Source organism: Mustela erminea, chromosome 11, assembly GCF_009829155.1.
Source record: "Mustela erminea isolate mMusErm1 chromosome 11, mMusErm1.Pri, whole genome shotgun sequence".
Lineage (NCBI taxonomy): Eukaryota > Metazoa > Chordata > Mammalia > Carnivora > Mustelidae > Mustela > Mustela erminea.
Window position 1 is genome coordinate 85,973,845 of NC_045624.1, and position 14,468 is coordinate 85,988,312.

Genomic DNA, 14,468 nt, shown 5'->3' on the forward strand with positions numbered 1-14,468 from the left:
TTTTGGCTTGCAAAGAGAATATAAGATGGTCAAAAGTAAAGCTTTATATAAGAATTTAGGAGCCATAAATTATTTAAAGATGATATATATGTGTGTCATCTATGTTACATGTATGTCATACCTGTATTTTTAAAAAGCCATCTAATCATAATGATGCACCACGTGTATCCATGGATTTTTTACTTTTACATTTGAAAATAAACTATAAAACCACTGCTCCCCATTTTGAGATATTTGTAATAGGATTCATAATATAAACGATGCTGCAATTTCCTATGACTTACAAGAGCATCAAAGAACCTTCCGTCGGTAAAAAGCTCCATAAAGACAGTATATTTGGGAAAATGTACATAAATAGCATGTACTTACCAATTCTCTTGGACCATATGGCTCACAGAAGGTGACAGCATTGCCATGCATAATTGCACCACATTGTTCTCCAATCTCACAGTTGTTACATTCAACCCTGTGAGAACACAGAATGCAACCCCAGTCTGAGAATTAAGCCGTGCAAAGTGGTTTATTGCTCAGGTAAGGAAAGATGGAAGTTACTGTTATTTGGTTCAAATAACATTCTGAGGAAGGTTGTAGTTTTTTTGGATTGTGACATGTTTGTGAAACCAAGAAGACTTAAACTTAAATCCTGGTTCTTTCGGTCATTCGCAACCGTGGACAAGTTAATTTCCCAAAGTTTTGGTCTTCTCACCTGTACAATGAGGATAATAATATTAGCCTAAATCCCACATGAGGATTAAACAAGGAAGTGCACGAAACACTGAGTACAGAACCAGTCTCCTATTGGCACTTAATAATGGCAGATGGTGTTTTCATTAGCAATTATGTATAATATATACCATATCCAATACAAGGATATTTGCAAATATTAATGATAAGCAAAGTAATACACACTTAGATAATGAACTGAAACTTGTATCTCTGAAAACAAAAGCTGTTTGACCAATTTTAATTTTCTTTTGAGTTGTTATAAGTGTAAATGTTTAAAATTACCGTCCTCAAATGAATCTGAATGTCTATAAAATACACCATGCTAAAAATAATGGACTCAGATTATATTTAAGTTATATATTAATACGAAATATATATGAATTCTAAATCAAGCAAATTTTGGATAGTGAGTTGTTACATTAACCTTGCAAATGATTTAATTAGCTGTATTTTTTATTACTGTAAAATGAAGTGATCAATACAATCTTAGGGCAGAATCTCAAAAATACACTTATTCATGTTTTTAGTAGAAATCAAAGGCATGAAAATTCTAGATTTGACTTTGTATATTTACAGTAACATCTCCGGATCGTGACATCTCAACCTGCAATGATTATATACCTAACATGGAGATAGGATAATCTATGTTTCCTCTTTCTGAACCTCAAACCACATGTGACCTATATTTCATGCAGAAAGGATATTTTCAGACTTTCACATTCTAGGTGCCAAACATTGTGGAAAGGGCAGAGTGCCCTTTGTTTGGGAGATCACTGTGTTTCAACTGTTGGCTAATTCAGAGAAAGAGGGAGTAGGAATTCCCATTTAAGGAAGAAGACGACGAAAGTGTGAAAAAGATACCAGGTATCCCATAAAGCCAAGAAGGACGGTAAATAAGTAAAAACTTGGCAAATAAATTTAAGTATTTCCTAGGTGTGAATCGCATGGATTAAGTGGTATTATTTTTTTGAGTTGTGTTCCCATAAGCAGATCAATAATGTTAAGAAACTTTGAATATTTTTAGAATAAAGAGAACAATTTCTGATATGAAATATAAAATGTTAGTATCTCCTGGCATCACAAATCTTAGCGGGAGAATTAAATCTTCTCTTGATTACTATGGGCAAAATTCTAAAAAAAAAATCTTTGACATTAGAAGAGACATGATAGTAGCTTCATAAAGGTGATTAAGAGATGACTGTTTTATGCCTGACATGTTGTATTCCATAAGTATCTACTGAATGAAGGAATAAAAGACAATTTCATACTTGGGGTGGGAGGTTGGGGTACCAGGTGGTGGCTATTATAGAGGGCACGGATTGCATGGAGCACGGGGTGTGGTGCAAAAATAATGAATACTGTTATGCTGGAAATAAAAAAATATATATATAATAAAAAAAAAAGAAAAAAAAATAAAATAAAATACCACTTATCTTGAAAAAAAAAAAAAAGACAATTTCATAAACCGTACTATTATTAAGGCTTGAGGTCTTAGAAAAGGACCTGCACATAGCTAACACGATGTGTTATCATTATTACTACTATCACAGATTTCCACCAGAACCAGTATACTAGGGTTCTCCCCGCAAAGAGAGCCCATTACATGAACTTATTATTGTTTCTCTGTCTTTAAATTGTACATCAATGTTTTCAAGGAATGTGATTGTGATAAAATTAGAGAAGGAGCATAAAAATTCTAGTGGGGTTCTTACTTAGTGATAGATGAGGATTAACTGGTCTCCAAGTCATTACGAAATGACTTGAGAGAAACATCAACTTTGACAGAGAAAAATTTTAAAAATGTTCAACCCTCACAATGGCTATCTGCCATTTTCCTCCAGCGACTGAAAACTAAAAGCTTCATTGTTAGTAAAAAGCTGGAAGATTTTCCTCTAAGATCAAAAACAAGACACGGATGCCCACTCTTGCCACTTTTATTCAACATAATACTGAGAATCCTACCCATAGTAATCAGACAAGAAAAAAAAAGGCATCCAATTTCATAAGGAAGAAGTAAAACTGTCATAGTTTACAAATAATGTTATATTATATATAGAAAACCCTAAAGATGCTACCAAAAACTATTAGAACCAATAAATTCATTCAGTAAAGTTGCAGGATATAAAATTAACATACAGAAATCCATTGCATATGCTATATAACAAATACATACTAATATTATTCACTAATTACAAGCTAGCAGACAGAGAATTAAGACAATAATCCCACTTACAAGTGCATCAAAAAGAATAAAATACCTAGGAATAAGTTTAACCAAGGAGGTAAAAGACCTGAACTCTGAAAACTGTAAAACATTTATGAAAGAAACTAAAGATGACACAAATATATGGGAAGATATACTGTGCTCATGAATTAGAAAAATATATATTGTTAAAATGTATGAACTAAACAAAGCTATCTATAGATTCAGTGCAACCCCTATCAAAATAGCAATAATATTTTACATGATACTAGAACAAATAATCTTAAAATTTATATGGAATCACAAAAGATTCTAAATTGCCAAAGCAATATTAAGGAAGAACAAAGCTAGAGGTACCACAATTCCAAATTTCAAGATACACATCAAAGTTTTACTAATCAAAACATTATGATATTAGCACAGAAACAGATTCATAGATTAACGGAACAGAATAGAAAGCCCAGAAATAAATCCATACTTATATGGTCAATTAGTCTGTGACAATGGAGGCAATAATACACCATGGGGAGAAGACAGTCTTCTCAACAAAATGCTCAGAAAACTGGACAGCTACATGTGAAAGAATGAAACTGGGTCACTTTCTTACATTAGATACAAAAATAAACTTAAAACTGATTAAAAACATGAATGTGAGATCCGAAATCATAGAACCCCTAAAAGAAAACATAGGCAGTAAACTCTTGGACATGGATCTTATTAGCAATATTTTTTTGGATCTGTGTCCTTAGGCAAGGGCAACAAAAGCAAAATAAATTACTGGGACTACATCAAACTAAAAAGCTTTTTCACAGCAAAGGAAACCATCAACAAAACAAAAAGGCAACCTACTGAATAGAATAAGATCTTTGCAAAAGCTATACCTCATAAGGGTAAATACCCAAAATATATAAAGAATTCATACAACTCAACACCAAAAAACTAAATAATCCAATGAAAAATGGGCAGAGGATATGAACAGATATTTTTCTAAAGAAAACACAGACAGGGCCAACAGATGTACGAAAAGATGCTCAATATCACTAATCATCAGGGAAATGCAAATTAAAACCAAAAAGAGATATCACCCTTACATCTGTCAGAATGGCTAACCAAAAAGACAAGAAATAACAATTGTTTGTGAGAATGCAGAGAAAAGAGAACTGCTGTGCACTGTTGGTGGGAAAGTAAATTGGTTCAGTCTCCATGGAAAATGGTATGGAGGTTTCTCAAAAAATTAAAAAAAGAAATACCACACAAACTAGTCATTCTACTCCCGGATATTTCCCCCAAAACCCAAAAATGTAACTCAAAAAATATTAACTCAAAAAGATAAATGCACCACTATGTTTATTGCAGGATTATTTACAACAGCAAATATGCAGAAGCAATCTAAGTATCTATCAATAGATAAATGGATAACGAAGATCACACACACACACACACACACACACACACACACACACACAGGAATATTACTCAGCCATAAAAAAGTATGAAGGGGCGCCTGGATGGCTCAGTGGGCTAAGCCTCTGCCTTCGGCTCAGGTCATGATCTCAGGGTCCTAGGATAAAGTCCCGCATTGGGCTCTCTACTCAGCAGGGAGCCTGCTTCCCCCTCTCTCTCTGCCTGCCTTTCTGCCTACTTGTGATAAATCAATAATAAATAAATAAATAAATAAAATCTTAAAAAAAAAAAAGAAATCTAGTCATCTGTGACTGCATAGATGATCTAGAAGATATTGTGGTAAGGGAAATAAGCTGGTCAGAGAGAGACAAATACCATATAATTTCACTTACATATAGAACCTTAAAAAAAAATAGAAACAAACAGAGAGATTCATAAATACAGAGAGCTGGTGGTTTCCATGGGGTAGAGGAGGAATGATTTAAGTGAAAGGAACTGAAAGGTACAAACTCCTAGTTATAAAACAAATAAGTCACATGGGTATAAGATACAGCAGAGGGAATATAGTCAATATTACTGCAATAACTTCATATGGTGACAGATGGTAAATATCCTTATCATGGTGATGTATTTCATAACGTCTATAAATGTCAAATAAGTATGTTATATACCGGAAACTAATATAAACATTATATGTCAACTCTACTTCAATTTTAAAGATATAAGATAAGCATATTAATTACTTAATAATAAAAGCATCATTGTTGATATGAAGCCTGAAGCTTGATGTTTGAATTCCCTTAGCAATCATCAATCTATCCACAAATATTGATCATCAGTTTCCAAATCAACTGTATATCAGAAAAGTAAGACACCCTCTTCCCCACAGCTTTTATTAAGTGGAAATCAGGTGCAACCTAGAAGTCTGTATATTGTTTCAAGGTGATTCTAACATTGATGGCCTACAGCCTGGCATTGGGGAACCAGTGGCTAGACAACAGATGTGTGATGTGTTTGCAGAACCACTTTGATTTTGTAAGGCAACAGGAGTTAGAAAACCAGCAAACACAAGAAAAGAGCAAACAGGTAACAGCCCTTCTTCCTATTTGGCTCAACAACCCTTCCAGACTTTTTTCTTAATTTCTTGTGCTATAGATCCAGAAACTTGAAATAAAATTTATAAAGGCATTGATACCCTGTTGAACTTAAAGCTTTAGAATTATCATGTATTTAGAATTACTCACTGGGTTGCTGCTTCTTGGAAGAACAATGGCTTCAACAAGGACTGATGGAACAAATCCATCAACTTTCTGCCAATGTCTTTGAAATGTCCTTTGCTCGAATTTCTCACAGTCTGAGAAATTTATTTAATTTATCCTGAATACCCATCCCTCCGGGTGGTCGAATTCAACATACTCTTGGCTGCCAATGTGTTACTTGTTCGTTCATCATTCATTAATTCATTCTTATAATTACCAAACTTGTGTTAAGGACCTATAGGCACTATGGCAAGCTTTAATGGTACAAAGACCAATAGAAGAGTGTCATTTTCTTCCAGCAGAGAAACAAGCACACAGTTACAACATAGGGTGCCAATGCAATGACAGTATTTATGGCCTTCTTTCTTTATGCCAGACATTCTAAAGCCCACATAAATCTCTCATCCTCTCTATAAGATAATTGTCAGTGTCCTCATTTTACTTATAAGAACACTGAGCCTCAGAGAAGTTAAACATTTGCTCAGGTCATCCAGCTACGAAGATGACGGAGTTGCAGTTTGGCCCCGGGCTTGCTAATTCCAACACACATCAACATTTTCCATAGCCCCTCACTCCTTAGGTAGGTATGTACAGGTTATGTACTGGCTATCATGGCACCTGATTCAGACCGAGGATGGAAGGGAAAGTTCCTGAAGGAGATGGTCTCAGATCTGGTCCTGAATGAGAACTAGAAGTTACTCAAGCAAAGAAGAAAGATGAGGGTGTGACAGGGCACAAAGAACACAGAGGGATGACACAGAAGTGGAACTGCCACTTCAGTGAGTTAGTATGACCAGAATCATACTGCTACATACACAAGGGTGGCAAAGGATGGGGCTGAAAAGTGGGAACCAGTTCGTGGAAGGCTGCTTGCACCATTTATACACAATGCCTCAGTAAATTCATACAAACCGCTGCCTCCATTTTTTAATCCCCTTGAGAGGATGTTTAAACTGAGATTTAGAAATATTAAATGATTGTCCAAGGTTATACATCTTATAAATTATAGAACTGGGATTCAAACCTGTGTTCTATTTCCAAAGTCGTGATACAAATCCAGCTTTTAGTAAAATTACTCTGGCAGATGATGAATTAGAAGTAGAAGAAACAAGACAACTGATGTAACACAAGTAAGACGTCGTAGTGCCTTGAAATAAGGTAGAGATGGAGAAAAGTGGGCACATTCTAGAGTATTCTTATTTGACAGAAATTTAATGTAAGCCACACATGTAATTTTCAACTCTCTAATGGCTACATTTAAAAGTAAAAAGGGGGATGTATAGGTGGCACAGATGGTTAAGCATCCGACTTTTGATTTCAGCTCAGGTCATGCCCTTAGGGTTGTGTGATCAAGTGCTGTACTGGGCTCTGCACTCAGTATGGAGTCTGCTTGAGATTCTCTCTCCCTCTCCCCCTCCTGGGATCGTGCATGCTCTCTCTTTCTCTAAAATAAATAAAATCTTTTTTAAAAATGGTAAAAATAAACAGGTGAAATTGGTTTCAATATTTTATTTAACCCAATATATTTGAATTCTATTTTAACAGGTAATTAATGGAAAATTATTAATGACATAGCTTACATTCTTTTTTCCTACTAAGTCTTCTCATACTAAGTGGGGTGCATTTTATACTTAAAGCACATCTCAATCCGGACTGGCCACATGTCAAGTGCCCAACAGCTGTACGTGACTAGGGGCTGCCAACATGGGACAGCACAACCTTAGAGAATTACGGGGCTTGAAAACTGACTGCTCTCTGGTTCTGCCCAACATGCTGCTGACAATGGTCATAAGCACCTGAACTTCAGAGAAAGGAGATCATCACTGATACGACAGTTTAAGTGGTTGAAATCACTGGAGTGCATGGGAGTCAGGAAAGAGGGAAGGATATTACGAAGTGAGAAGAGAAGAGATCCAAGAATGGATCCCGAGGGAGCAATTCATCATATTGTCTCTGGTCTGGTTGTGGAGAGCTCTAACCATCATCGTGACCTTTCAGCGTATAGCAGTCTGAGCCTCTCTCCTCTTCCTTTTCCATGACTGTTGGCAGTGGGTTCGTTTTGGTTCCTAAAAATCTGTGCTGCTCATCAAGGTGACTTCCCTAATAATGAATCTATAACATGACCTTCTTTATGTTTTTTCTATAAAGTTAAGCATTGAAATACTATGAATATGAATGCCATTATCAGAAAAGAAAAGATACCATAATTTCATCATGAAACAATGATCTTGATGGAGACTAGACAGTACAAAGGGGCAACTAGTGCTCATGGGGTCCCAGAAGAAGTGACCCATGTCAGAAAGAGAAGGCGAGTTTCAAAAACCTACAGATGCAAACAAACATTCAAACTGTGGCCTAACAACTGAATTTTCTCAGGAAAATGACAGGGTTTGTAAAGTTAGGTATCATATTCTTCAGAGATTGGTGGGAAGAAGGAAGTTTTAAATAATCCAGTTAAACAGACTTTTATTTTTCAATTTAAAAAGGAATGTGACCTCCTAAGCTAAGGATTAGAAATGAATCGTTTCTCTGCCTAATAGTTAAAGTAATACTTTCCCTAATCTAAGAAAACTTCCCCCTTCTTTTCCTTTTTCCCAATATGAAAAACAGAATATAAGAATTTGACAAATACCATGGCGTATCATATGAACTGTATACCTTGAAATACATTCCGCCATGAGCAGTGTGATTAAAAGAGATTTTGAAGGAAATGCTTGCTATCCCCAAAGACCACGCAAAGCCTGAATCTATTAAGCTCTCTCTGAACCCATTTATCACACGCTTAGTTTCCACATGAAGCTTATCTATTACTAGAGTTAACAGATCATTGCACGTTCGAGTAAGAGGGCATCTGAAATATCCCCGAGTCTCGTCACCCTTCATTTTACAAATGATAGAACAGGACTAGAATTCGGGTTTCCTGACTCCTTGTCCAACATTCTTCCCAGGCCACTCTAACACAGTCAGTAAGAGGAAAGAACTCTAATCCCCTAGAAACAATTTTCACTGAAAAAAAATGTTAGTCATTCTTTTTACTGTCAAGAGTTTAATTTGAAAAGCTACGATTATTTTTCTTATAAGTTTTTTTTTTATTTGATAAAAAGATTTTGTTATGAAAATGTACAAAAATAAGAAAGATGTCATGGACTTCACAGGAAATGTTAAGAATGAATTTGAAGTACATCTTCAAATTCAATGTTCTTTTGCTTATGTACAACTTTAGATAATTCTTCACTCTTTTAAACACAGATGAGCACACTTGTTTTTCACTAACGAAAACATCAAAGGATCAGTAAACATAAAGGCAGGTACTTGTTGACCAACACATCTAAGGTCAAACTATAAACATAAAGGAAAAAAAAAAAGAGAAAAAATTAATTTATTTTTATTTTTTTATTGTGTTCTTAGTCATCATACATTAGTTTTTCATGTAGCATTCCAAGATTTGTTGTTTACGTGCAACACCCAGTGCTCCATGCAATATGCGAAAAAAATTTTAAAAAGAAAAAGAAATGTTTTGAACCAAGGTTTTGTTTTTCACTGTAACAAGGTCCTTGGCAATTTGAAACTTGTTATTTGGTGTCAATTCTCTATCTTTGTTTTTTATTATTTAGGTGGCTGTGTCTGTCTGGGATAAAGAATTATATGTGATGTGCATTTTTGCTGGAGAGCGTATACTTCTGAAGGTATAATTATGCTTTCAATCCTGATTGAAAAATTATTAGGCTGGAAAACACGCCAACCACCCATTCTGTAGGCACAGAGGAAGCTGAAGTGGAAAGTCCCTGGAGGACATGGTCCCCACGTAAGGCAGTGACTCACACAGGACTTTAAGGACACAGGAAAGAGGAGGAGGATTAATGAGAAAATTGGGCTCCTTCACACAACAGAAGATTTATGAATGGTTGGTGGTGACATCATCCTCCTAACAATAAATAAATAATTGAAACATTATTTTCTCAAGAGCAGTCTAATTACATGGCTCATTCTTCTTTCTAGAGCAGAGTAAAATCACTTCAGCCTTTAGTCAGGCATTCTGCTGAGACAAGTTAATCACCTGGAAAGTCACTGACGATCAGTTATCATCAAATTCTCATTTGAGATACATGCCGTTTGTCCCCAAGATCGAGGACATCGGATGATCTCTCCAGAATTTATTGCCTCTGAGTAAGTCAGTGCCTGAGACTCAGCCTCCAAGAAGCAATCCAGCATTCTACGAGCCAGAATTGTGTATCTACCAGCATTTCCGAGTGGAGATATTAAAATAATTTTAATATGGGCACTGACTAGAAAAAGTATTTGAAAATGGAAAAAGGAAAAGAAAAATCTCTTGACCCCAAGGATAACATGACTTTTCTCTCTGGCACCGCTCACACTGCGTGTCTGACAGACTCTGATGGGTGAGTCTGCAAGGCAAGGCCAGATGAGGGATGGTGAATCCACCAGAGTAAAGGGGGCTCTGAGGGCCATTTGGTAGCTGGACAGTCCACTGGCTTCTTCCGAAGACACCAGAGCTCCTGGTACTTTCCACTCAAACCTTAACAATGAGAACATTCAACTTTTGACCACATTTTACAAAAAAGAGACAATGTTTCATAATGAAAAGGGCATAACTATTTTCTTGTGAAAGATTAAGCTTTTAAAAAACCCTCTTCTCTTTGTAAATGTGGAATATTTTTAGAAAAACAGCAAGGAAATTTCACTCTATAAGACTGAGAATAATATCACCTTCAACGATGTCATACCTTTTTTTTTTTTTTAAGAAGCTAACACATGCCCTCGATGTGAAAATGACAAACCCCATTTATGGCTCATCCTCATTACTTCTCACCGAGGAAAGGAAGAGAGCTCTTTTTATTTCACTAGGGAGTTTTAAATTTTGATCTCTCTTTGTTAACAGGTACAATGACAAATACTATTTGGGTTGAAAATAACCCTTCTAATATCCTACTCCTGCATGCAATATTCTGACCTCCTACTATGGTGAATTCCACTACATGCTGCTTGAAGAAATATTTTCTCCCTTGTTTCAAATGTACTTGACATTTAATTCTATTGAGTGAGCTCTTATTTCTGTCATCTAAAACAGAGATTAAAGAAGGAGATAATAAGCCTCAAGATTCACACCTTATTTTATTGGTAGGACACCTCCTGGTTAACCTTTCTATTGTAGAAGAAGCTTTTCCCCAGAGCAATGACATCATGGTAAGAGAAGAAGAGGAAGGAGGGGGAGGAGGCAGGAGAGGAAGGAAGAAGAGAGTTTTGTAATAAGAGAAAAAAGTTATTAACAAAAGAGAAGAAACAGAAAGAGTGGGAAGAGGTGAAGAAGTCAAGAGGGGGGAAGTGAGAGAAAAAGTAGAGAAGGATGCCATAAGATCAGGACATTGGACCAGAGACCCTAAAAAATTCAAATTATAATTTTATAACTCACAGATAGATAGATACATTAGAGATTCTGGCAAAGATGTCTTATCTCAGAGAAAAGACTTATTTTGCCTGACTATTCACATCTATTTATGATCACCCTTGGTCAACTGCTCTTGAAAGAAAATGGAAGGTTTATACTCTGTGTTCCACTACGTAACGCAGAAGTCTATGAGGTCATATGTCTTCTACGTGATCAGCATTACCAACAAAATCCGCCAGAAATCCTTTAGCAGTGCTGTAGAGCCCTTGGTGTCCATGGTCAGTCCTCCCCTTCACCCATCCCTGTCTTCCAGGCTTCCTGCCCCTGGGCCTCCTGGACCTTGAGCAAAGTGGATGGCCTTTTATGCAGTTTCCTTCCCATTGACACTGCTCATCAGTCTATCTTTTTATTTTTACGATTTCTTGGAAACCACTTACATTGTGGTTCTCACACTTGCCTACTAAACGGGGGTCCTCTCTCTGTTTTTGTTTTTTCTTGGGGGGCGGGCCTCCAAGATACCAATGAACCAGGAAGCAATTTTTCTGCTTGCTTGACTTGTTCTCTCTTATGGGCTAAGCTTTTAGTCACTGAATAAAGCTCCAGCTAGAATAACTCACCCCCTCCCATCCTTAGATCTCAGTCTTTTTATAGTCTTTGTTCAGACAGTCCTTCTTTTCAAACAAAATAAATTGCGATCAGCCAAATCACCATGTTTTTGCTCTATTTCAGAATAACTGCTCCAATAAATTAATATTTTCAAGACAATACGAGTTGCAGCAGACACGTGATCTCCCTTCTGCTGGTCCTGTAGTATGATCGATCCCAGATACAAACAGAAATCTTCTAGTCTCTTCTGGATTCAAGCAACCTTACACAAAGTTACCCATGGCTTTAGCTTCTTTAGCTATAGACTGAGGGGCTTTCTGTATGCTAAACCCATGGACAGAGGTCTTCATGTACCAGAGGACCTGAGAAAACTTCATTTGCATCTTTCCTCCTGATGTCTCATCTTCCTTTGGCATCACGACCTACTCGCTGAAGACGCTTGTTCTGAGGACTGACTCCTGTTCTTCCCTGGTCTCTGCTGAAAAGGACATCTCTGCTATTATTATTGTGCTGGAGGGAAAACATCTGTTGTCATCAAGTTGCCATTTATCATCATGTTTCCTAACAGTCCCACGTTTCCCACTAGAACATCAGAGCCTAGTGATATTACAGCCCCAAATGCCTTCTGTGATCTTCGAAAACAAGCATTAAAGGGATAATCCGTTAAGCAAAACAAGGATTCCTGTTTGACTTTGTAATTGCCTGGAGGATAAAGGCACTTCCTAAGAAAACTTAAGTCACTTTTCACAAATTATTCACTTTCTAGTTCCTTTAACTTTCTTTTGCTCTGAACTCTTCATAACCACGAGTTATGAACCAATAATGTCTCCTCTTTCTTATCTTTTCTCATTTTCTTGTTATTGCTGAATTTATTCATTGAGGTAAATTTGGACAGAGTGACCTGTACAGACCTCAAGCTTTGACAAGTGCACACACATCTATGTAACCCAGGCCCCTCAAGACATATACAACAGGGCACCTAGGTGGCTCAGTCATTTAGCGTCTGCCTTCAGCTCAGGTCATGATTCCAGAGTCCTGGGATCAAGCCCTACATTGCGCTCCCTGCTCGGTGGGAAGCCAGCTTTTCCCTCTCCCACCTCACCCTGCTTGTGTTCCCTCTCTCATTGTGTCTCTCTCTGTCAAATAAATAAATAAATAATCTTTAAAAAATATGTATATACAACACATTCGTTACCCCTAGAAAGTTCCTCCTGCCCTTACCAGTTAATCTCTCTCTTATCCTAGAAACAATCACTGATCTAATTTCTAGCATTTTAGATAATTTTTACCTATCCTAAATTTCAGTGGAATCACATAGTAAGATCAAATAAATGAAATCTTAAAAAAAAAAAAAGAACTATTCTGGGTCTGGCTTCTTTCATTCAACCTAAAGTTTTTGAGATTAAATTGTGCTGTTCCAACTATCAACAGTTCATTCTTTTGTATAGCTGAATAGTATTCCCTTGTGTGGTTATGTCACTGTTTATCTATTCTTCTGATGATGGGTACCTGGGATGCTCCCATTTTGAGGCAATTCGTTATGTTTCTTTTTAATAAAACAAAACCAAACTTGTGCTCCATTCATATGAAATACTGGTAGTGTTTATATCACATGAAAAAGTTTAATTTATTGAAAGGAACTATGGAAGTACAGTCGATGTACAAGTGGTAGATGCTACAGTGAAATGTTAATGAGATAAAGCCTATTTTTAGGTCCTTCATTTCTTCTAACTATAGCTATATGAGGGTTTTCTTCTCACTTCCCCCTTTTTAAAAAAAGGATTTGATTTATTTATTTGAGAGAGAGAGTAAGCGAGAGAGAGAGCACAAGTGGGGGGTGGGGGAGCAGAGGGAGAGGGAGAAGCAGATGCCCTGCTGAGCAGGGAGCCCGATGTGGGGCTCGATCCCAGGATCTGAGCTGAAGGCAGATGCTTAACTGACTGAGCCACTCGGGCACCCAGTCATGTCCCTTTTTCTGGAGGTTGGGTGATGGCTTCTATATGAATGAGACACTCCTGATCCCTTCCATCATAGTAACACACTTGAAATGATACTGGAGACTTGTCAGCAGTGCTGATACTGCTCTTGCCCCCTCATGGCCAGACACATTCACACATTCGAATGGATGAAGTCACCATTGCCGTGTAGAGGTAGACTTCCATGTGGTCCAATATCAGGGCACCGGAGAAGTGAAGAAACATAACTCTCAACAAACCTGAGCCACCGCTATACTCCTCTGAGGGGGCTTTGTTGTTCTCTCCCTTTCTAACTTCACATGTCATCTCCCATTCAAACAAAACAATCAAAAGTGCCTGGGGGGAGGAGTGGGGGACAGCCGCTTCCTGGCAGAGCCCCAGAGATAATGGGGGAACAAAGAGCAGAAGGACAGACACTCTGCATTTTGGGGAGGTAGAAGGACACCAGCTGCGTGACAGTGTACCGGAGCACAGCGTCGCCAAGATGCCTGGGGGCCCAGATCCAGGAGCGGCAGCGCAGTTTCCTGGTCCTCAAGCTGGCATCAACACAGAGCCCTGCTCTGAACAAATGGGTAGGACGAGGACAAAGGCTGTCTGTGTGGACCACTCACCAAAGACTAAATGAGACAGGGAGACGCCATGGGTATCAGCAGGACAGATGACTAGAAGCCCAGAGGTACACCCTCATACCACCCCCGCCTTTGAGCCAATAAGTCCTCTGGAACTTTCTTACAACATCAGGAAAATGGAAGAGGGTTAGCCAAAGGTGACTGAAGTTAAGTTTTCATCATTGGTAGGAGGTGGACAATAAAAAGAAATTAAGTTGGGTTATGAAAGAATAAAGAAAGTTTAATTTCTCTGATGCCCAAGTTTGTGGAGAGAATTTG

General features: G+C 37.5%; 1 protein-coding gene across 3 annotated transcripts in view; it reads right to left on the reverse strand.

Moving 5' to 3' along the window:
- The window catches only part of RELN (reelin), a 497,367-nt gene that overhangs the window by 247,154 nt on the left and 235,745 nt on the right, over nt 1–14,468 (reverse strand). For all 3 annotated transcript variants that reach the window (XM_032304615.1, XM_032304614.1, XM_032304616.1), the window contains exon 7: nt 370–466. In XM_032304615.1, coding sequence (XP_032160506.1) covers nt 370–466 — 97 coding nt within the window. The remainder of the gene's footprint in view (nt 1–369; nt 467–14,468) is intronic.